This window comes from Callithrix jacchus, chromosome 5 (assembly GCF_049354715.1).
Source record: "Callithrix jacchus isolate 240 chromosome 5, calJac240_pri, whole genome shotgun sequence".
Taxonomy (NCBI): domain Eukaryota; kingdom Metazoa; phylum Chordata; class Mammalia; order Primates; family Cebidae; genus Callithrix; species Callithrix jacchus.
Window position 1 is genome coordinate 145519319 of NC_133506.1, and position 24498 is coordinate 145543816.

The following is a 24498-nucleotide window of genomic DNA, read 5'->3' on the forward strand; positions in this document are numbered from 1 at the left end:
CACCCTCCCTCCTTTCCTAGTTCCCAGTATCTATTGTTGCCATCTTAATGTCCATGTTTATCCAATGTTTAGCCTGTACTTTTAAGTGAGAACATGTGGCATTTAGTTTTCTGTCCCTGTGTTAATTTGTTTAGGGTATCCATGTTTCTGCAAAAGACATGATTTTATTCTTTTTTATGGCTGTGGATGTACCTTGGTGTATATGTACCACATGTTCTTCATCCAGTCCACTGTTGCTGGGCATCTAGGTTGATTCCATGTCTTTGCTACTGTGAGTAGTGCTGCAATAACATACGAATGCTTGTGTCTTTTTGTAAACTAAGAACCACATACATTAGCCTCGCCTATACAGGGTCAGGATCATGAATATCATTGTCTTCCACCTCCACATCTGAGCCCAACAGAAAGTCTTCAGGAAGGCCAGGCGTGGTGGCTCCCAACACGTTGGAAGGCCGAGGTGAACAGATCACTTCAGGCTAGGAGTTTAAGACCAGCCTGGCCAACATGGCGAAACCTTGTCTCTACCAAAAAAAAAAAAATTAGTTGGCTGTGATGGTGTGCACCTGTAGTTCCAGCTACTTGGGAGGCTGAAACATGAGAATTGCTTGAATCTGGGAGGTGGAGGTTGTAGTGAGCCAAGATTGTGCCACCGTACTTCCTCCTGGGTGATAAGAGACTCTGTCTCAAAAAAAGAAAAAAGAAGGAAAGGAAAAAGTCTTTGGGACAATAACTTGCCTGGAGCCATCATCTCCTATGATAACAGTACCTTTCAGACTGCTCCTGAAGGACCTGAGGCTGTTACGCAGTTAACTTAAAAAATAAGTCGAAGGGATGTACTCTAATGATAAAAAGCATAATGTAATAAAAACATAAGCCAGTTATAGAGACGTTTCTTATTGTCAAATGTTGTGTGCTGTATATAATGATATTTGCTAGACTTGTATGAGACTGACAATGTGATAGGTGTATTTACACATGTAATACTTGTATTACACACATGAGTAATGCACATTGTGCTATAATATTATGAAGGTTGTGTGTCACTAGGTGATATGAATTTTTTAGCTCCATTATAATCTTACGGAACCAACAGTGTATATGCTGTCTGTTATCGACTGTTACATCATTGTGCAGCATATTTACATTACAAGGTATTGGAGGTTAGAGCTTCAGTATATGAAATTTGGGGGAACACAGTTCAGCCCATAACACTATCTTTCACAACTCTGGCGGTAGTTACTTTCAGTATGAAGTCTTTACTCTCAGAGACTTGTTGTCTGGTTAATCAGATAGATTAACCTTTTTTTTTTTGAGATGGGGTTTTGCTCTCGGCTCACCAGCACCCTCCACCTCCCAGGTTCAAGTGATTCTCCTGCCTCAGCCTCCCCAGTAGCTGGGATTACAGGCATGTGCCTAGCTAATTTTTGTATTTTTAGTAGAGACAGGGTTTCTCCATGTTGGTCAGTCTCGAACTCCCGACTCAGGTGATCCACCCACTTTGGCCCCCCAAAGTGCTGGGATTACAGGCGTGAGCGCCACCATGCCTGGCCCTATGAAATTTTTTTCAATTGATATTTAAAGAAGTAGAAATATTTTTGTTCTTTCTGTTTTGAGATGGAGTCTCGCTCTGTCACACTGGCTAGAGTTCACTGGCGTGATCTCAGCTCACTGGAACCTCCACCTCTCAGGCTCAAGTGATTCTTCTGCCTCAGCCTCCCGAGTAGCTGGGATTACAGGTGTGTGCCACCACACCCAACTGATTTTTTGTATTTTTTAGAGATAGGTTTGAACGTGTTGGCCAAGCTAGTCTTGAACTCCTGACCTCAGTGATCTGCCTGCCTTGGACTCTGGAAGTGCTGAGGTTACAGGTGTGGGCCATTCACCCTGGTCACAAAGTAGATTGATTTTATAAAGAAAGCAGTGACCTTACTTCATAGATCAGAAACTAAAGAGTGGGTTGTATGACCTCCTTTAGTTTAGTTGTGCCTTTTGTTAATTTACACAATCATTTATTCTTGTGTTCACCAAATAGTTAATAAGGGCCTCTGTGGTACCAGTCTATATGCTAGGAGCTGGCCATGCAGCCATGAGAATAAATACACAGTGCCTACCATTGTCAAATTTACTACCTGGGATGTATTTAATGTGTCTCTGGATTACAAAGACACATAATCTGGACATAATCCATTCCTCTAGGATGTTAGCTCTTGGTAGGTATTTGTATTAGACCATAGTAGTTAAAAGTACCGGCTTTGTGTTTGAAAAGTTATTTCAGGCCGGGCGCAGTGACTCAAGCCTGTAATCCCAGCACTTTGGGAGGGCGAGGCAGGTGGATCACGAGGTCAAGAGATCGAGACCATCCTGGTCAACATGGTGAAACCCTGTCTCTACTAAAAATACAAAAAATTAGCTGGGCACGGTGGTGCATGCCTGTAATCCCAACTGCTCAGGAGGCTGAGGCAGGAGAATTGCCTGAACCCAGGAGGCGGAGGTTGTGGTGAGCCGAGATCGCTCCATTGCCCTCCAGCCTGGGTAACAAGAGCGAAACTCCGTCTCAAAAAAATAAAAAGTTATTTCATTAATTGCTGATTCTACCACTTCCTAGAATGTACATACTTGACGTCTGGGAGAAGAGCTTAATCAAATGGTTGCTGCAGTTTTTTGAATACAAGAGTGAAATGAAGCCTTTCATTGGAGGTGAAATTCAGGAGACACTAAGAATAACTTTATATCTAGGTTCCTAATAATTGTGGAGATCTTTTGCCAACACTTTGGAATTTGTTGGTTTTTCTTATAATGTACACCCTGCCGATTACTAGAAAGAATTTGAGATCGCTATCTAGCTTAGGACTGTGTTCTGATTTTGAGATAACAGGGAAAACCACTGAACTAGAATTGAAACTACCTCTTTGAGCCAGCTGGGAGATCCAGGATTATCAAAGTCTAGACTTTCCCTGTCAGATTGTTTGCATTGTTTATTAATTAGGGAATGGTCAATTTTAGTGTTTAGGTTTCTGAAGATTGATAATATAATCACCAAAGTCTTATAAGTTTGAAAATTCTATTCTAAAAGCAGAAATAATATAACCTTGCTCCTGAATAAAATAATATAATATTATAATCTTGCTCCTGAATAAAATAATTATCACACCAGAGAATAATCTTTAATATATGACTGAATATTTAATTGATTTACAGTCTTTGCTGAAGTTCATTTCAAAGCCCCCAGTATAGTGTTAACTTTACATTGATTCTTATTTTTGTGGCAGTATTCTTATGAAAGGCATTGAAGTTACAAGTTTTAAGATCTTGATTTTCTCACCTGACTGTCCAGTATTTGGAGCACATTTGGAAGGCACTGTTGAAACTTGTTTTAACTGATAAAGACATTGTATTGGGCTTCATGAGAGACTTTTTCTTGTTGTTGAAGTTGTTTTTGCTTTTGCTTGGCAGGGGTAGGGGTGCTTTTTCCTGGATGGATTGTTAGGCCACTTTGGTTATTATAAAATAAGGAGATAAAAGATTTTAAATAAAATAATATTCTTTTATGAGAGGAGAAAGCACAAACCCATGAAAATATGCTCTCCTTGGATGCTTCTCTCTGTTCTTTGTTATTTTATGAAAAGTTACAAAATTTTAATCAACTTTACTATGTAATTTAAATGCCTGAAATTAGGTACTGTATCTTATAGGGTTGCAAAATTTAATTTTCATGTTATCATTGGTGTTAATGAATGTTGCATCTTCTAATGTTGCAAATAATCTTTGATATTTTCTAAAAGGGATTACAAACTACAGATTTAAGTTCAATTGTTATGTGATGTCAAAGCCTAGACAACTCGTAGAATGGGACAAAGTTTTGTAAATCATGTATTTGATAAGGCATTAGTATCTAGACTATGTAAAGAACTCCTACAACTCAGCAGCAACGACAGAACAACCTGATTTAAAAATGGGCAAAGGACTTATTAAATAGACGTTTCTCTAAAGATGATCTACAAGTGGTCAGTAAGCACAGGAAAAGATGTTCAACACCATTAGTCACTAGGGAAATGCAAACCAAAACCACAGTGAGATACTACTTCATACGCATTAGGATATATGTTAATTTTTAAGGACAAAAAGGGACAAATAACCAGTGTTGGTGAGGATATAAAGAAATTGGAACCCTCATGCATTGCAGATGGGAATGTAAAATACTACAGCTGCAAGTTTGGTGGTTTCTCAAAAAGTTAAACATAGAGCAATAATTTGATCTGCGTTTTCCACTGTTAGGTTTATGCTCAAAGCATGGAAAGCAGGGACTTTCTGCAGGTAGTGGTATACCAGTGTTCATAGCAGCATTAATCACAATAACCAGAGGTGAAAGCAACCCATGAAGATCAATAAAGGAATGGATAAACAAAATGTGATATGTATACATATGCTTACAGTGGAATGTATTTACCTGTAAACAATGAAATTGATACTCGCTACATCATGGATGAAGATATTAGGCTAAGTGAAATAAGCCTGGCATGAAAGGATACATATTGTATGGTTCCACTTACATGAAATACCTAGATTGGGAAGATTCTTAGGGACAGAGAGTAGAGTAAAAATTACCAGGGCCTGGAGAAAAAGGCAGTGGGGTTATTGTGTAATGCAGGGGTCTCTGGGCCAGCACTGGTACTGTTAGGAACTGGGCTGCATAGCAGGAGGTGAGCCACAGGCAAGCAAGCATTACCACGTGAGCTCTGCCTCCTGTCAGATCAGCAGTGGCATTAGAGTCTCATAGGAGCTCGAACCCTATTGTGAACTGCGCATGTGAAGGATCTAGGTTTTGTGCTCCTTATGAGAATCTAATGCCTAGTGAATGATCTGAAGTGAAACAGTTTCATCCCAAAACCATCCACCACCACCCCCTTGTACCCCGTTGTCCGTTTCCATTGTCCGTGGTAAAATTGTCTTCCACAAAACTGGTTTCTGATGCCAAAAAGGTTGGAGACCACTGGTTTAATGGATTCAGAGTTTCTGTTTGGGATGACAAAAAAAAAAAAAAGAAGCCCAAAATGGATAGTGGTGTTGATTGCAGAACACTGTGAATTTACTTAAAGGATGCCACTGAATTGTACACTTAAAAATGGTTAAAATGGTAATTATTATGTTATATATATTTTACGACAATCAAAAAATTAAAACAAAATAACCAACCAAACAACAACAAAATAGATTTACTCAGATATACCTGTTCAGTGTCTTTTTCTCACAGATTTTTTCTCATTTGTTACTGAAGCATTGGTCTCAAAATTGTATGGGCGCTTATTAGATTTTTAAGATTGATCTCCTGGGGTTTATATTGCCTTTGAATTACAAATGGTGTGGGTTTTTTAACACTATTTTGTGGCAGAAATTGTTAATGGATCTCCTTTGTTTTGCAGTTACTTCGAGAGCTTAAGCATCCAAACGTCATTTCTCTTCAAAAGGTGTTTCTCTCTCATGCCGATAGGAAGGTGTGGCTTCTGTTTGACTACGCTGAACATGACCTCTGGGTAAGGTGAATTGTTGGCAGACTTGAACGATTGGTTCCAGTCAGGGATTGTTAAGAGTAACTAAAAACAATTAGGTGTTCTGCTTATTATGAGACTTATGTTTTTAAAATAAAAGTAACCTCACAGAATGTGGTTGGTGGCATTACCAAAGCTAGAGTATTTGGATTTGTATTATTACTCTTCAGTCTTGTCACTTTGATCTTTTAACAGATACTAAAGAAAACAAGGGACTCTAAAGAGTGTTCAACAAGTATTCAGTATTGCTTCATACAGGTTTTTGACCAAATAAAAAGTAACTGTAAAAACTACGAAATTTTGCTCTAAAATATAAAAGTAACATTTTCTTTTATTCCATCGTATAAAGAGAATATAAAGTGAGAACGCGGTGTCCTCATGAAGGAGGACCAATATACTATCTTTGGAGAGATCTAATAGTTCTACTGATATTTGTCATACAGCATTAGGCAAATCTTTTAGTGGCTTTGAAGCTGTAGTTTACCCCATCTATAAAAGGTTATACTTTCTTGCCTTTTTTTTACAATGTTTTTCTGAGGAACAGTCTTGTATTTGAAAAATTTTATTAATGAGACATACAAATATAGGAAACTATTATTATTAACTATTCACAATTGAGATTTAATATTCTAATTCTTGTTTTCATTGGCATTAATTTAATTTAGTATAGTCATGCACCATATAACATTACTGTCAACTGCGAACTGCATATGTGATGATGGTCTCATAAGATTATAGTGCCATATTGTTACTGTACCTTTTCTGTGTTTACATATGTTGAGATAATACACTTAATTACTATTTTGTCGCATTGCCTTCCTTATTCAGTACAGTAAGATGTATAGGTTTGTAGCCTAGGATCAGTGGGCTCTGCCATATAGCCTAGGTTTGTAGTAGAGTCTATCATCTATGTTTGTGTAAATACACTCTGTGATGTTTCGACGACTGCAAAATCACCTAACAATACATTTTTCAGAATGTATTCATTAAGTGATACATGACTGCATTTTACATAATTGAATTGGGCATTATCTTATATTGGAAGAATTCTTTATGGATGAGAGCTTTATTACAAGATGAGATTAGTATGGAAATAAATTTTAACATCTCTTATGACTTTTAGTTATTTTTTTTGTGTTCTGACCCATGATAAGAATAGTTTTAGGCCAAGTGTAGTAGGTCACACCTTGTAGGCCCAGCACTTTGGGAGGCCAAGGCAAGAAGATCACCTGAGGGTTTGAGACCAGCCTGGGCCACATGGCAAGACCCTGTCTCTACAAAAAATAAAAAAAAAAAATTAGCTGTGCTAAGTGGCACACACCTGTGGTCTCATCTACTCATGGTGCTGAAGCCCAGGAAATCGAGGCTACAGTGGGTCCTGTTCACACTGTTATAGTCCAGCCTGGGCAGCAAAGCAAGATGCCATCTCCAAAAAAAAAAAGAATATATATTCAGACTCAATGAAATATTTGAAGATTTCACAAAATCAAGTTATTACAGTTTATTAGTTCATCTTTTTTTTTGAGACAAAATGTCACTCTATCATCTAGGCTGGAGTGCAGTGGTGCCATCTCTGCTTACACCCAGCTAATTTTTATATTATTAGTAGAGACAGGGTTTCACCATGTTGGCCTGACTGGTCTCGAACTCCTGATGTCAGGTGATTTGCCTATCTTGGCCTCCCAAGTGGCCTCCCATAAGCCACTGAGCCCAGCCAGTTTATTAGTTTATCTAATGCAATGCAGAAAATTATGCTCTATTGAAAAAAATTATTATAAAATAAGAACTTAAATTTATCTTGTCTAAGTAGCTGAAATACAAACACCAGCTTCAGTATTTTGCAGTTTACTAAACAGATTATTTTTTAAATTGGTATTTGAGGAACTTTGAGGTAACTATAAAATTTGCTCTTTTATTCAGTGTAACATTTATGCTTTTAAAAAATCTGAAACATTACCTTATGGACAAGACTTTCTGAGATATATATATATCAGAAACATATTCACAAAATTTACCTTCTTATCAATCTGTAGAAAGAACATCTATCTGTTAATACAGAATGTAGTTTAAGAAACCAGTAAACCAAACCTCTAACATTACCTTGTGTTAATTAATTATTACTTTACTCCTCTGAACTGCTTTTAAATGATAATTTAAAATATCTTTAAACATGTATTGATTTGCATACTAATCTGTATTTACTGAATTAGCATGGCCATGCTTTTGTTACATATACATGAAATTTTCTCTCTCTCTTTTATGAAACTCTTTCCAAGGTTCATGCTGGTTATTTTTTCTTCTTTTTTTAAATCTTTGGGTCTAATATTCTGTTCTTTTACTTTAAATGAAATCTAATCAAATCAACCCTGTTAAATCAGGGTGGCCCATATTAAATTGAATGCTCACCATTCTGAGCCTCATAAAACATAAAGTCATAATTTAAACTTAAGGCATTTTCCAGGATGGTTATAAACAGGATTTGTGATAAACCACAGTAGAGCATAGAAGATAGTCTAATGTTTCACTCAATATGACTTCTGGCCACTGGTTTGTAATATTTAATTTTACATGTTGGTTCAGTGATTATACTTTAGCAAATTATATTGCATGTAATATTGTATAGTGCATATAAATAGTTCATTAGCTTTATCATCATCTTAATATTTAAGCCAAATAAATATTTGTAATGTTCATTTTCATAAAAAACAAATAATAATTTAGCCTACTGAAACCTACTCCTTTATCTATTTTAATTGGAATGTTGAAGTGACTTGGTAGGGGTTAAGCTGCAGAGGGTAACAAGGCAGCTACAATAAAAATAGTTGTTTTTAAAAATCACTTAGGTGCTGGTGATATTTCATGGTATGTATACTTCGCATTTGTTATGTAGCCCTGGAATATAAAGAAAATGACAGGCCAGGCGTGGTGGCTCAAGCCTGTAATCCCAGGACTTTGGGAGGCCGAGGTGGGTGGATCACGAGGTCAAGAGATGGAGACCATCCTGGTCAACATGGTGAAACCCCATCTCTACTAAAAATATAAAAAATTAGCTGGGCATAGTGGCGGGTGCCTGTAATCTCAGCTACTCAGGAGGCTGAGGCAGGAGAATTGCCTGAACCCAGGAGGCGGAGGTTGCGGTGAGCCGAGATCGTGCCATTGCACTCCAGCCTGGGTAACAAGAGTGAAACGCCGTCTCAAATAAAAAAAAAAAAAGAAAAGAAAATGACAGTAGGAAGTTGCCCCACTGTAGTTTCTTATCATTTTAAAACATTGGTTAAAAAAAAAGCCACCTGTAATACTGTTGAAGAAATATATATGAATTGATAATTACCTTACCTCTCCTACATATTTGTTCCTTTCATTCTTACTCTGGGAGGGTTTTAATATTTTTTTAAGGTACTCTATCTTTACCTATTTTTATTAAGGTTGGAGAGAGCCAAAGAAATGTCACATCATATTTTAGGACAGGTGACAAAATAGTCTAGATTATTAAATTATAACTCTTTTGTTTGTCTGCCATTAAATACCTTGAAAAAAAGGCTGAGGAGAAAATTACAGTAGATCAATGCCAATAATTTAGATTAATCTTGCTACATATGTGCAAACTGCTACACTTTACCTTCTCATAGATACTTGCTATATATTTTTACCTTTACTCAGTCATCATTAGTTATTCCTTATTTGTGTCATATTCTATATATCATAAGAAAATAGCAAGTGAAAATGTTAATTTATAATGTTAAATGTCTTATTTTTATTATGTTTACTAATTTCAAGAGTATGCTTAATATTTACTTACAGATATTGGCCAAGGGTCTGCTCTGTGCAATATTAGGTGTCAGGGGTATGCACAATGGTGTGCAAGGCATAGTTGACTGCCCCCAAGTTACAGATTTTCCTGCAATTTAAGAGTGAATCTAATTAAGATAATGAGCCCTATCAAGAGCATTTGAAAGTTAAAAAAAAATTGCACATTTATTTATAAAGTAATTTTTCTGAGTATAAAGTTGTGCTTTGTTTTGCTGGATGTCCAAAAACATTATACATAGAAAGCTTTTTTTTCCTTAGAATCTTTTATATTTCTACATTTTTCCATTGTGAGCTGGTTTATCATTTCTTTGTGCTTGCGTGTATTTTATTGAAGCATCTCCCCACTTGCTTTCTTTATAACCTATGTCATAAATAGGTTCCGCTTCTATGCCATGTCAACTAGCCAGAAGTATCTCTTGAACTTTGTTCTATTTTTTTTTTTCCATTTTATCTACCAGATAAATAGGGATCAAGTATACTCTGAAAGTAATTGATTTTTAATTATGTTTTAAAAATGAAAACACAGGCTGGGTACAGAGGCTCACACCTGTAATCCCAGCACTTTGGGAGGCTCAGGCAGGCAGATCACAAGGTCAGGAGTTCAAGACCACCCTGGCCAACATGGTGAAACCCCGTCTCTACTAAAAATACAAAAAAGATTAGCCGCCTATAATCCCAACTACTTGGGAGGCTGAGGCAGAAGAATTGCTTGAACCCAGGAGGCGGAGATTGCAGTGAACTGACATCATGCCACTGCACTCCGACCTGGTGACAGAGTGAGACTCCATCTAAATAAATACGTACATACACAATATTTCCTAATTCCCTATTGTGATAATTTATTTCCTGAAATGCTACCATATGCTTAGGAAATGGAGTTTTAGCCTCAGTTATTAGGGAATTTTAAAGTTATTTATGTTATTCAGTAGAATATGAAACTGTATTTTCCTGAGTGTTTCTTTTTCTGTTAGGAAAATATTATACATCAAATTAATTTTTCCTTTTTTTTAAGCTTCTGGTGGTATTTTTTCTTTCTTTCAGCATATAATCAAGTTTCACAGAGCTTCTAAAGCAAACAAGAAGCCAGTTCAGTTACCTCGGGGAATGGTGAAGTCACTATTATATCAGATCCTAGATGGTATTCACTACCTGCATGCTAACTGGGTGTTGCACAGAGATTTGGTAAGTTGATGTGTAGTTGGTTTAGACTAGAAAGATGCATTACAGTTGGATACTTTTCTAGTTGTCTGCAGATACCAGTGCTATATGTAGGCCTGTAAACCTTATAGAGGTAGCGAGAATTGCTACATTCTCAAAACATGGCCTAGTAATGTGTTTTTATATAATGCATTCTGCTTCTCTGACATACACTAGATGATATTTATTTTGAAGTGAAAGAAGACACGTTTGTTTTCCTAAGCTTCTGTTTGCTTTTAAGTTCCTATATAAAGTATTGGCTTGCTTTACATTGATTATTAGATGGTTCAGATACCCATCTTTCAAATTGTTTAGTTTCTGAAGGAAAGACTCATTTACCATATTTGTACATTTTAAAATATGAACACCTTCCTGCCAACTGAAAATTAAATTTTAAAGTTTTGATGTTTATAGTGTTTGAACAATAGCTACATATGATAATTATATATGTAGTAATATGATATCAACTCTCAAGAACATTGTTCAGAAGCTATATAACAGGATATAAAACAGGATGTAAAATAATACAGCTGCTGTGGAAAGCACTGTGGCAGTTCCTTAAAAAATTAAAAATAAGATTACCATATGATCCAGCAATTCCTCTTCTGGGTATATACCGAAAATAACACAAAGCAGACTCTCAAATAGGGATTTGTATATTCATGTTCATAGCAGCAATATTCACAGTAGCTTGCCAAAAGGTAGAAACAACCCAAGTGTCCATCAGGGAATGGGTAAACAAAATGGGGTATGTACATACAGTAGAATTATTCAATCTTAGGAAGGAAGTTCTCAGCCTGGGCAACATAGTGAAACCCCATCTCCACAAAAGTAAAAGTTAGCTGGGTGTGGTAACATGCACCTATGGTCCTAGCTACTTAGGAGGCTGTGTGGGAAGGTCCCTTGAGCCTAGGAGTTTGAGGCTGCAATGAGCTGTGATTGTGCCCCTGCACTCCAGCTTGGGCAACAGAGTAAGACCCTGTCTGTACCGCATGTTCTCATTCATAGGCAGGTGTTGAATGATGAGAACACATGGACACAGGGAGGGGAACACTACACACTGGGGTCTGTTGGGGGGAATAGGGGAGGGACAGCGGGCGGTGGGGAGTTGGGGAGAGATAGCATGGGGAGAAATGCCAGATATAGGTGAAGGGGAGGAAGGCAGCAAATCACAATGCCACGTGTGTACCTATGCAACAATCTTGCATGTTCTTCACATGTACCCCCAAACGTAAAATGCAATTAAAAAAAAAAAAGAATATTTCAAACAACAACAACAAAAAAATTTAAAAAATTTTTCTGGGGAAGGAAATGTTGACATATGTATAAGGATGAACCTTGAGTACATTATACTAAGTGAAATAAGCTAGTCACAAAACGATAAGTACCGTATGATTCCACTTTCATGAGGTACCTGAGTAGTCAGATTCATGGAGACAGAAAGCCAGAGCTGGGAGGAGGGGCAAGTACTGGGCATTATTGTTTAATGGATACAGAGCTTCAGTTTTACAGAAGGAAAAGAGTTTGGAGATATATGGTGGTTGCACATTATGAATGTATTTAATACTGAACTATACACTTAAAATGATTGATAAATTTTATGTTACGTGTGTTTTACCACAGTAAAAGGAATTGGGAGAAAATGTGTTTAAGTGATTTGTAATAAGGAAAAGTTTGGTCTGTTAATCTGATTGGATTCAGTTTGGTGATTTTTCTTAGCCCAGTAAAGTAACAAGACATGATGCATCGAAGTTGTATTGATACTGTTTGTATAGAAGCCCAGGTTTGATTTGGCAGTGGTATCTAGTCCTCCTTTCTAGATAGGGTTAAAACACATTGGGAAGGGCATGAGTAGGTTTTCACTACTGAAGCCCGTGTTGTGACCATTTTGAGAGCACTAGACAAGTTCACTAACTGTGGATATCTGGCCTTTCTTTTTTTTTTTGAGATGGGAGTCTTTACTCTTGTTGCCCAGGCTGGAGTGCAATGACATGATCTCAGCTCACTGCAACCTCCACTTCCCAAGTTCAAGTGATTGATTCTCTTGTCTCAGCCTCCCAAGTAGCTGGGACCACAGGCATGCATCACCACACCCGGCCAATTTTTGTATTTTTAGTAGAGACAGGGTTTCCATGTTGGTCAGACTGGTCTCAAACTCCTGACCTCAAGTGATCCACCCGCCTTGGCCTCCCAAAGTGCTGGGATTACCGGCATAAACCATTGCATCCGGCCTGGCCTCTCTCAGTAGAACTGATTTCAGTAAAACTTTAAACTGTTTTTTATAAAACTTAAAAAAGATAGGAATGCTTTTCTCATTCAGTTTGTGAAATAAATTTCAGTCAGTTAATATTTCTTTTACTGGGAAGAATTTTGTGATGAATGAAAAAAGTTGAGGCAAAGCATGATGGCTCATGCCTGTAATCCTAGCACTTTAGGAGGCCAACGTAGGATTGTTTGAGGCCAGAAGTTAGACACCAGCCTGGGCAACAAAGTGAGACCCTGTCTCTACGAAAAGAAAATTGAAACACACTGTCAGATATGCTGGTATTTGTGAATCTAAGTGGAGACCAATACTGTAGTCCAGCTAAATTCCACTTTGCTTTCCCTATCTCACTCCTTAAGCTTATCTTCCAGCCAACCCAGAGGGTGCCCTGCCTGCCTGAATCCTCCTTCCCTTCATCTTCATAACTTGAAGTTAAAGCTCTCTCTAGTCACCCTAGCTGAAAATGAGAATGTTTACATCTAAAATCCTATTACAGCTACTTTGAACCACCCATGGGGCACTTACTAGTTTTGGTAATATGGTAATCTATTTGATTATAATTTCCTGAGGGCAAAGACTGTGGATTACTCTGTGTTTGTATCCCTCCCGGTGCCTAACAAAATACACAGTTTGTGTATAGATATTGCATATGTTTGTTGAATGAATGAACTGGCTTATTTGTAACAGAAACAAAGTGGCTCCCAAGGTTTTTCTGATTTTATCTAATGCTTATCCATATCTACAGACATATGCGTAACCTTTTGCATTTCTTTTTACTACCCTTTTATTTCTACTATGATTTAATGCAGTGAAATGGTAAACAAATGCTTCTCCCATCCATACTGCATTTTAAATCCTTTCAGCTGCTTCCCTCTTACTACTCAAAAGAACTCAGCTCTTATTAGTCAGTTCAAAGACCATTCAACTAATGATAATGACCTATTGATCTCTTTTATTCTTCTTCTATGCAGTATTTTTATTTCACCCAGTGAAACCTATTTGTTGATCCTTTTTCTATTTGTTCTAATATTCTCTTCATGTCACTTCTTTTTCCTAATTTTTTTCTTTAGTCTTAAGGTTGGAACATTACTATCTTAGTTCATACACATCCCTCTTTTTATTCAAAAACATCTTAAGGTTCCTTCTGAATAAATTATTTAATTACAAATATGATGGCAATGCCTACCTTCTTCTAAACATACCAACTGTTTGGAACATGAAACTTTTATATTTCACTTTTACACTGCATTTAACTGACCAGTCTGTTACTTGTCATAATATATATATATATATATATGGATGCTCCTTGACTTACATTGGGGTTACATCTCGATAAACTCGTCATAAGTTGAAAGTACTGTCATTCTAAAATGCATTTAATACACCTAACCTACCAAACATCAGAGATTAGCTTAGCGTATCTTAAACCTGCTCAGAACACTTTACTCAGCCTACAGTTGGGCAGAATCATCTAATACAAAGTCAACTTTATAATCAAGTGTTGAGTATCTCATGTAATTTATTGAATACTGTACTGAAAATGAAAAACAGAGTGGTTGTATCGGTACTGGAAGTACAGTTTTTACTGAATGCATATTGCTCTCACATCATCTTAAAAGACAAAAAATTACAATCACACCATTGTAACTTGGAGACCATCTCTAATTTCTAGCTCATATAGTTGCTTATTTTGGGGCTGCTTTCATTTTTTTAAGTAATTTCCTTTTTTTTTTTTTTTTTGAGACAGGATCTCACAGTGTTGCCCAGGCTGGTCTTGAACTCCTGGGCTCAAGAGACCCTCCAGCCTTGACCTCCCAAAATGTTGGGATTACAGGCCTGAGCCACCGTGCACAGCAATTTTGTAAATTAATTTCTAATACACTTACTATTGGCTGTATTTTTTGTGTTTTGTTGAAAGTATTCATAAAGCTGTGTTAGACCATAGGAATGATTTATATTTAAGTCAACATCTAAATATTAAAGACTTGGTTTTGATGTATTTTCTAAGAAAATTAAGTGAAAGTAGAATAGTAGTTATATGACTGGCCCAGTAGCCATTAATTTTTGTAAAGTCTTTGTATTAGAGTTCTCCAGAGAAACAGAATCAGTAAGATAGATAGGTAGAATCAGTAGGATGGATGGATGGATAGACAGACAAGATGGATAGATGGATAACAGGGCATTTACTAGAGGAATTGGCTTATGCAATTATGGAGGCTGCGAAGTCCCATGATATGCCATCTGCCAGCTGAAGAAACAGGAAAGCTGGTAGCATGGCTCAGTCTAAGTCCAGAGACGTGAGAACTAGGGAGCTGATGGCATAACTCTCAGTCTGAGGCCAAAGGCTTAAGAAGCTGGGGGCTGCTGGTAACATAAATCAACCATCACAATCTATATCAAATTTTCATATGGTCATTAATGTTTTCTGTGTTTTTAATACCTGATATCCAGAATTTCATTTTAATAGTTTCCTTAATGTTTTTATTGTAGTGGTAGTTAACTTGGAACTAGTAATCACACAGTGTATATCGTAGTCCTGCTTTGTTAAATGGCACATAATGTTAAGTGAGATATACTCTAACCTCTCATTGTAGTTTGGGTTTTTTTCAAGCTGAATTACAGGGTTGTATAGAAATGTGGAATATTTGAGCTATTGCAGTCATCTCCTAGTTGGCCACTCCTGCCCTTAACTGATTCAAAATAGTGTTTTTTAATGTCATAGTAAAACTTTCTAGATAATCTTTAGATACTTCCTTTGGGAGTGTTTCAGTTGAGATGTGCTGTGCTGGGATTACAGACACAAACTACATGGCCCAGCCTGATATATTATTACTTTTTAAATCTGATAGTGCTGCTGTCCTGCAGTCTATTTTAATTATACTGGGTAATTTGGAATCACTTAGTGGGACTTCTTATGTCCTTGTGAAGGATATGTTGTTTTCCTAGCAACTATTAAATAAGGTTAAAATCTTGGAGTGAGCCAGTGACTCAAACTCAGTTTCATAGGGCACACTTTATCAAGGCATCTTATTGTGTGTTGATGATAGCATGATGAATTATTAAAGCATTTTGGATCTGATTCTTTTTATTTGAGTGTCAGTGAAAAAACACCTAATGTGTTTTACTTACTGATACTAATGTTTGCTCATGGTTATATGACATTTTTGTTTTTGTTTGAGATGCATTTTCTTATTGTCTGCTCAACTCTGAGTAAAGAGCTCCTCAGATTTTATTATGGTTATTCAGAGGTGGCAAAGCTGGACTACCGAATTTAGGATTTTTCCTCTAGGTCAGTGATTTTTAAATTGCAGATTATAAGTCATAAACCAATCAGGAAATCACACAAAATCAGTTTTGTTGTTGTTTTTAATGAATTAGAATATGACAGTGCATCATATATGTTAAGGGTAATTACTGTTTCATGAAACTTTTGATTCAGTTATATATATTTGTCATTATTGTCATGTGATATTAAATGTGTCATGTAGTATTACATTTTCCTGTTGGTTATGTTCAAAAAGGTTTGGAAGCCATTGTACTAGAAAATACTCAGTCCCAAATTATAGAACCTTAATGTTTTATGTAAACTTTTTGACATTGGTAATAAAATCATTTTGAATAGCAGTTAGGAGGGATTATATAATGGTAGTAGAATTTCGGGAAAGTTTCACTTTCTTCCTTTTTACCTTCAAATTGTTGGAATAGTTTGTAGTTAACATACATTATTGTTACAATCAGAGGGAAACAGTGTTTTAATCTGGACCATAAATCTGAAGAAAATGTTTATTTGATATGTTATTAAAGCTCAAATGCAACATTCAATGCGGTTTTAGCATATTTTATGTTGGTTAAGAGTAATCATTATTTTTAAAAAAAATCCATACATATACTTTCTTTCTAAAAAGAGACATCAGTAAATTCTTTAGAAAAGAAAAACTAAGCAGAAAGGACCCTGAAATTACCCATAGACTGAAAGAGGCAGAGCAATAAATTCATACAACAGTGGGAAGGAGAGGAGTCTGCATTCTAGACCTCTGTTCTACTATTTTCCCTTCTCTGTTCTGTAGTAGCTTCCTTGAAATGAGAGCTAGGAACATATTAAGCATATTTCTTTAAAACAGCTTTTTTAGAGAAAATAAAATTGTTGGGTTTAATTATTGCTCATGACTTCAGATTTGCTTCATTTATTGGAAACTCCAAGCATTTGCTCTAATTGTAACTTATTTGTTTAATTGGGTAGCTTATAAAACACCTAAGATTGCAACCATAAAATTTAGGCTTGCAAATAAAATGTGGGTTTGGTAACAACTGATTAAGGCAAATTTAAATGAGATTTGCATTAATTTTAGTTAACATCATGACTGTCATGCTTATTCTGCAGTATTCTTACTTAAATGACCAACTGGGCAGTTTTCCTTTTGTAAACTGATTATTAACAACCCTTTTGGCTTTTGGGTACATGCTCCATTTGCTTAATTTTAATATTGAGCATTCACAATGTACTGTTTTATTATTTATAAATTAAAAAGTGGCCCACGTCATTTTATTAAATGTCACAATTGCAAATAGCATATGTGTTTACATGGGTAGGTTACAAGTTGATAATAAAAATATATCCTTTGGTTTGCATATTACTTAAGCATCTAACCAATCAAGAATGGTTGTTTTAAATTATCTCATCAAGATTTTGTTTAATTAAATAGTTTCTCTAACGTGTTTTTCTGCATTCCTGGAAATTGACTGGAAGTAAAGGGTTATCGAAGTTTTTCTCCATTTGTAACGTAATTGATGTGCTATATCATTATGTATTTTACATAACTCCTCCTGTTTTTATAAACAGAATTTACTAGCCACAGTAGTGTGTTTTCAAAAACCAGGACAGATTCGGAGACAAGAATTTTTTATATCTCTGCCTGCATCTGATATAAGCTATTACTTGATTTAATATGATAATAATGGTGACCTCTCAGTTTTCCTCATTTGAGCTTTAGACTTTCACATTAGCAAAACAGAAATACACTCTTATTAGAATAACAAGAAATGATTTTTCCAAAGAGGGTTTCAGAATACTCTGAATTGCGCTGTGAAAAAAACATAGAAATTAATATTCCAGTCTAACTTTGTAATAAAGGTCAGGTTTTAGACTTACTTGCCAGACTTCTGAAGATTTGCAAAAGTACTTGAATTTTTAAAGATGGAATATATTAGATAAGATTTTCTCTTAGCTAATGCTGTTATCTCAACCTGTTTTAAGTCATTGGCACCCTTGGTCACATAAAGCTTTCATTAAGTCTTCTTCAGTTTGAGGACTGTATCTCTTCACTGGATACAAGCAAATGAGAAATGGTCAAATAAGAGAACAAAAGTTAAGTCTTCTTACAAAAACAAGCACAAGCAGCAAGCTATGTTTCAAAAATCAGTTCAACCCAGAAGTTCAAGATCTTATGTACATTTTTATACATGTTGTTTGACTCAACATACAGGAAATTTTTTCTTAAGATTTAATATAATGAGAAATTCCCTCAATACAGTTAGATGTAAAATCAGTGACCGTTATTGAATTAACTATTGAAAAAAATGTTTGTTTACTTCTACTCCCCCAATACAACTGGATTTTACCTTCCCTTTTAATAGTGATCACTTTGTTGTTATATGACTTATGTCTACTTTTTATTATTTATATATAATTTGCCTCCAGATTTTTATCTTACTAAAAGTATAATACTCTAAGTAGGTATGCATTCTGAAGATTCCTAACTCTCTCTTGTCAAATAGATGTATGAAGTGCTAAAATCAATTTCTATTCTAATTTCCAGTCTTTTCAAATCACAGACAGGCTTGTAGTTCAGGTCAGTGCCTATTTAACAAAAACATAGAAGGTGGGAAGATAGACTGCTAATTTTTAAAAACTCATTAGTCTAAACATCTGTTTTTGTAAACACCTTGAACCATTTGAAATAAAGATCATTTTTTGTTTTCCCTAATTTCACAGACTAATATGCCTTAAAGTTGGAAGGCGTCTTAGCAGTGACAGACTATTCCAGTCTCTTAGCTGCTATAGTAATTCTTGGTAATATCCAGGCAGACAGCCCTCCTGTGACACTGCTTAATATTTCCATCATGGCTAACTTTCTGTCTTCTTAGAGTAAACTTATTGTTACACAGCTGTAATCCTTAGAAGGTAGAGTCAGAAATTTGGAATTCATAATATTCATTCTTTGGGCCCTCTCTTCTTTGATTAGTCTTCTCTTTTCCCCCTCTCTGGTTAATACTAGAGGGTAAAATCAAATGTTGTCTGAAGAAAACAAACAAAAAAACAAATGTCTGAACCTTCATGCTGAAGGAGGGGCTAAGGGAAAACTAAAAATAAAAGGTAGAGCAAAGTAAAGAATAACAAAAAGAGAAATTAAGAAGAAAAATAAGACAGGGTTGCACATGGTAGGGAATGATAGAAAATCTTGAGTTATTTATCCTTGAGTAATGTTTTCTTTATCATCATGGGCCAAAGAGGAAAAATTAAGCCCCTATTATAGTGGGCCTGAGGTTTGTTTAAATCAGTTCCTCCACTTAATTATGTTACCATGGGAAACATTAACCTCTCTGTTTCTTTTCTCATCTATAAAATAGTGCCAGACCTATTTGGTTTTTCCTTTGGGTAAAGATTGATATGAAGACTATGGCACATAATAAATGTTCATTAAGTACATTTCACTTTTCAAGTTGTCCTGTGAATATTAAGTACATAAGGATTAAGAGCTTTATTTATTTTGTTTTCTGCTATATCATCACTACCCAGAATGTCACACGGCGCATATTGGATGCCCATAAATAACTTAGTGAATGAATAAGTGGATTTTTTGTCAGCTCTTTCTTCAAAACATGTCTAAAATCCAGGTATAATGAGATCTTATTGTAACTCAAATTTGAATAAAGCACAATTGGCAATTGGCCTTTATCATCTGCCTGGCATCTTTTCTCAAAGAAGAGTCAACAGTAGTGCTTATTTTCAGGGAGAGAATCCATGAAAGAAAGGGCAGATGTGACAGGGATTCTAGACTTCTTCTAGTCTAGTGTCCCTGGATGAATCCAATAAATCATTAGCCATCTAACAAAGAGATTTCAGAATTTTCCACTGCCAAGGAAACAGATTTGGATTACCCAGATGGGCATCAGGATTGCTAGTTGGAGAGATTCACCTTGTTCATTTCATTAATATCTATTTGTCCTACCCCTAGCTGGACTTTACATTTTACACAGTCTAATTTCTCAGACTCCAGTAATTGCCTCATGGCCTCACTTCTCACCGTTTCTGTCACCAGTACTCTAATCCAGGCCACTTGGATTACTGCAGAAACTCCCCAGTGATTTTCCTCTCTTGTTGTCTTGTGTTTGTTTGATCTAATAAGTACAAACAAAATGATCTCTCTAAAAAGCGAATCACATCATGTCATTCCCATTTAAAATTCCTCAATAGCTTCCCACCTGGGAGACTGATACATTCAAAGTCTTTCCTAAACATATTGTACAGTATGATGTCTTTTTACTGCAATGAAAGCTGCACCATTATTTTATGTACCACTAAGAAAGAAGACATGCAGCCAATTTCACTGTCATACCACAGAGGGTATGAGACGTATCTCGCTTTCAGAAATTCTAAGATTTAAAGAGAAAAGTAAAAATCGGAATCCATGAAATGCATTTTTTTTTCTTGTCACATAATGCTTAGGACTTATTCACTAATACAGTGGCACATAAAATGATAGAGGTGACTTATTTCTTTATTTAAGAATTCTTAAGTTTTATTGTTAGATATGACATTTGCTCTGAGGATTTAGTTAAGGATAAGGTTAAAGATGTTCCCTTCTATACCTGGCTGTTTGTTTCTAAATCAATAATAGTTAATGCTTTTTCTGCCTCTTCTGGGATGATCATGTGGTCATTTCCTTTATTCATTAATGTAGTACATTATAAGGTTTTCTTTTGTTTTTAACATTGAACCCTCCTTGCAGTGGGAGGGTTCCACTGTCATGATTTTTTTTTTCGTTCACCAGTAGATTCCCTTGGCTAGTATTTTGTTTTTTTCTGTTTTTCACAAATCAGATTGGTCGATAATCTTCTGTTTGTATGTTACCTATATCCTGTTTTGTTATCATGATTATATTAGCCTCAGAAGACGCTTTTAGTCTCTGGAATAGTTTATATAATAGAAGTTATTTAAAGTTAGTAAAAGTCAGCTGGGCATGATGGCCCATGTCTGTAATCCCAGCACTTTGGGAGGCTGAGGTGGGAGGATTGCTTGAGCCCAGGAATTCAAGATCAGCCTGGGCAACATGGTAAAATGCCATCTCTACCAAAAAATGTGAAAATTAGTCAGGTATGGTGACACATGCCTGTGGTCTCAGCTACTTGGGAGGCTGAAGTGGGAGGATCGCTAAGCCGGGAGGCTGAAGTTGTGTGAGCCAAGATTGCCCCACTGCACTCCAGCCTGGGTAACAGAGTAAGACCCTGTCTCAAAAATAAAAAAAGAAAGTTAGTAAAAGTTATGTGTAAAACTCTTATTCTGGTGCACTGAAGTGAGGTTGGACAATTTTTTACTATCATTTCAATTTCTTTAGTATTGTTATGCTATTTAGATGTTCTGTAGAACTCTGGATTAAGTAAGCATTTTAAAATAAAGTACAAATTACCACAACTGGCCCTAGAAAAGGTCAATAAACAGATCAGTAACTAAGACATTTGTCACAGGGCTACCTCTGAGAAATGTACAGAATGCAAATAGTTTCACTGTTGCTTCTGACCCTCAAACAAATAATCCTACATTATGTAAATTGTTCTAGAGTTGTGTGAAAGAAAGAACATTTCTTTAATAACTTTATAGAAAGAAAGCATAACACTGACATAGGACCTCATCAAGGTAATGCCTACAACCCTAAACCAGTATCACCTGTGTATATATATATATATATATATATATATATTTTTTTTTTTGCCAATCAGTTTGAGCTTATAATGTTGCTCAGGTTAGCCTTGAACTCATGACCTTGCCTTCGCAAGCGCCACAACCTCCGGCAGGAGCCACTTTGGACCCCCACCTGTGTATATTTATGCACATATCTTAAATAAAATATTAGCACTTAAGACCTGGGTGATCTTAAGCTTTAAGTCAGTGAAGTGCATTTTGTGTGGATGATTCCATATTTGGAAACCTGTTAACAAAATTCATCTTATTAATATTGCTGAGTGGATAACCCTGTGATTATCTTAGTAGTCATAAATATAACACAAAATTCAATATTTGGTGAAATTCAGTGTTCATTTCTGGTTGAAATTCTTAATAAAATAAGAAAAGGAAACTTCCAAGCATCAAAAGTATATATCCCCTGTCTCTTCTTATATCCCAAATCAGCAGCCTTTATATACTTCTAATGTTCTAGCACCACTGTTATTTAACAGTGTTCTGAAACAGTTCTGGTTCAGAAATAAACAATCATGATAGGGGATTCATTAAGTAAAGTAGGACAAATGCAATAGTGCTATCCAACTGTTAAACCAGTTTCTATATGTATACATAGAAGGAGGCCAAGAGAGTTATTCACTGTTGAGTAAACAAAAACAGGAATCAAAAGAGCCTTGTTAAGATATTTATATTACCTGTAAGAAATAAAGGTTCAGAGAAATCTGGAGTTATGTCCAACAGAATGTTTGTAATGATCTAACTTTGTGAGGTAGGATTTCAGGTACATTTTACTTTTCATATACTTTTTTATGTTTTGATTTTCTGAAAGAAATGTTTATTTTTGTTAATTTTTTTAAAAAATGTTGCTTATTTTTTAGGCATAGACTAGAAGCTAGAAAGTGATCAGAGGCAGTTAGGTGCATCTCATGCGTGGTATTGAAAGTTCATCTTGTGGACTTTATCCAGTCATACTGAATCCCATCCCCTGAACCCCCAGCCCCAAGAGTTTTTACTTAAGAATCACTCCAGTAGTGAATCATTGTGTGAGCTGCCATCTTAATTATCATTGTAATGTATTTAGGACTTTTATATATCAAGTGTTGTGTTAGAGCCTTTCATGTATATTAGTTACATTTAGTCTGTCTGACAACTCTAGGTTTTCATTATTTTTATCCATATTATATAGATAAAGAAATGGAGGTTAAGGTTACATGACTAATAGCTAATGGCATTCCTGATTTTTTCAGCCTTATTCTTAATCACCTAACTGTATTTCCTCATCTTCTGAAGAAGTCCATCGTATTCCTCAGTATTTAGGGGAAGGAGAAAGTTGGAGAACTAGTCTGAAGTCTCCTGTGTCTGTTGGAATATAGAAGTTATTGTCATAGTGTCAGATATAGTTTATTTCAAAAGACTGTGACATATTTTATTATAGCAGAAGGATTAAAGTAGTAAAAATACAGTGAAGAACTAACAGTCTGTTCAGTTTGGCAATTGTACAAAAAGAAATAGAAATACATGTACCTTGACATTTTCTATCAGATTATGACAAAATTTTTTAAAAAAAGAATGAGCAGCCGGGCACAGTGACTCATGCCTGTAATCCCAGCACTTTGGGAGGCTGAAGTGGGTGGATCAGCTAAGGTCAGGAATTTGAGACCAGTCTGGCCAACATACGAAAAATTAACTGGGTGTGGTGGTGTGTGTACTAAAAATACAAAAAATTAACTGGGTATGGTGGTGTGTGCCTGTAATCCCAGCTACTCAGGAGGCTGAGGCAGGAGAATCTCATGAACCCAGGAGGCAGAGGATGCAGTCAGCTGAGATTGCGCCATTGCAGTCCAACTTGGGGCGGCAGAAAAAAAAAAAAAAAAGAATGAGCAAAAATTATAGATTATAGTAATGTAATAGGTTATGTGGTATTTAGGGATATATAAGAGTATATTTTTCAAATAACCACTCAAAAAAGAGTCTAGGAAAGTTCAATGTGTATTAGAAATAAAGATATGCATGGTAAGTATTGGCAAAGGCACAAGTCTGCATTAATCTCTCAGAACACAATAATAGAAAACTAAAATTTTTGTTTCTTAGCATTAATTGAAAAATGTGCTATTTAGAGTTTGAAAGTAGAGACTTTTGAGTGAAATATATGCATTCTTTGCAAATTGAAGCACCCCAATATTAGAATAACGTGAAATTGTACAAATAGGCAGAATTATATCGCTTTAAACCAGTTGTTTGAAAGGCACATGAAAACAGAAAAACTTTTAGAACATATTAGAAAAAGAAATAATAATAAATCGTAAAAGCCATTTAGAAAAACACCAAGACTAACCAAAAGTCAGACCACAAATGATATAGTTAATTTAATATACATAGTTTGTGTGTGTAAATATTTATTTTTTAAAAGTTCAATTTTATTAGTAAAGTTATACGTTGAAATTTAGGCGATGCCATTTCTCCTATCAAATGGCAGTGCTCAGTTGTTGACAGTGCACTGGCATTATAATGCAGTAGTTAAGAGGGCAGATTCTGGACCCACACTGCCTGCATTTGAACCCTAGCTCTGCTACTGATGAGCCAGTACGAACCGCTAATAGGAACTCTCTCAGTTCATCTGAGGCCTTCTTGGCCTTGTCATCTCATCTGTAAAATTAATCTGTGTAGGGGACTTGACATATAACTGACATTCATGTCGCTCTTGTCAAACCATCACTCCCTTCTTT

General features: G+C 35.8%; 1 protein-coding gene across 7 annotated transcripts in view; it reads left to right on the forward strand.

Annotated features, from left to right (window-relative positions):
- The window catches only part of CDK8 (cyclin dependent kinase 8), a 148086-nt gene that overhangs the window by 90500 nt on the left and 33088 nt on the right, over positions 1-24498 (forward strand). For all 7 annotated transcript variants that reach the window (XM_035302394.3, XM_035302395.3, XM_078375206.1 and 4 more), the window contains 2 exons: positions 5421-5531; positions 10398-10538. In XM_035302394.3, coding sequence (XP_035158285.1) covers positions 5421-5531; positions 10398-10538 — 252 coding nt within the window. The remainder of the gene's footprint in view (positions 1-5420; positions 5532-10397; positions 10539-24498) is intronic.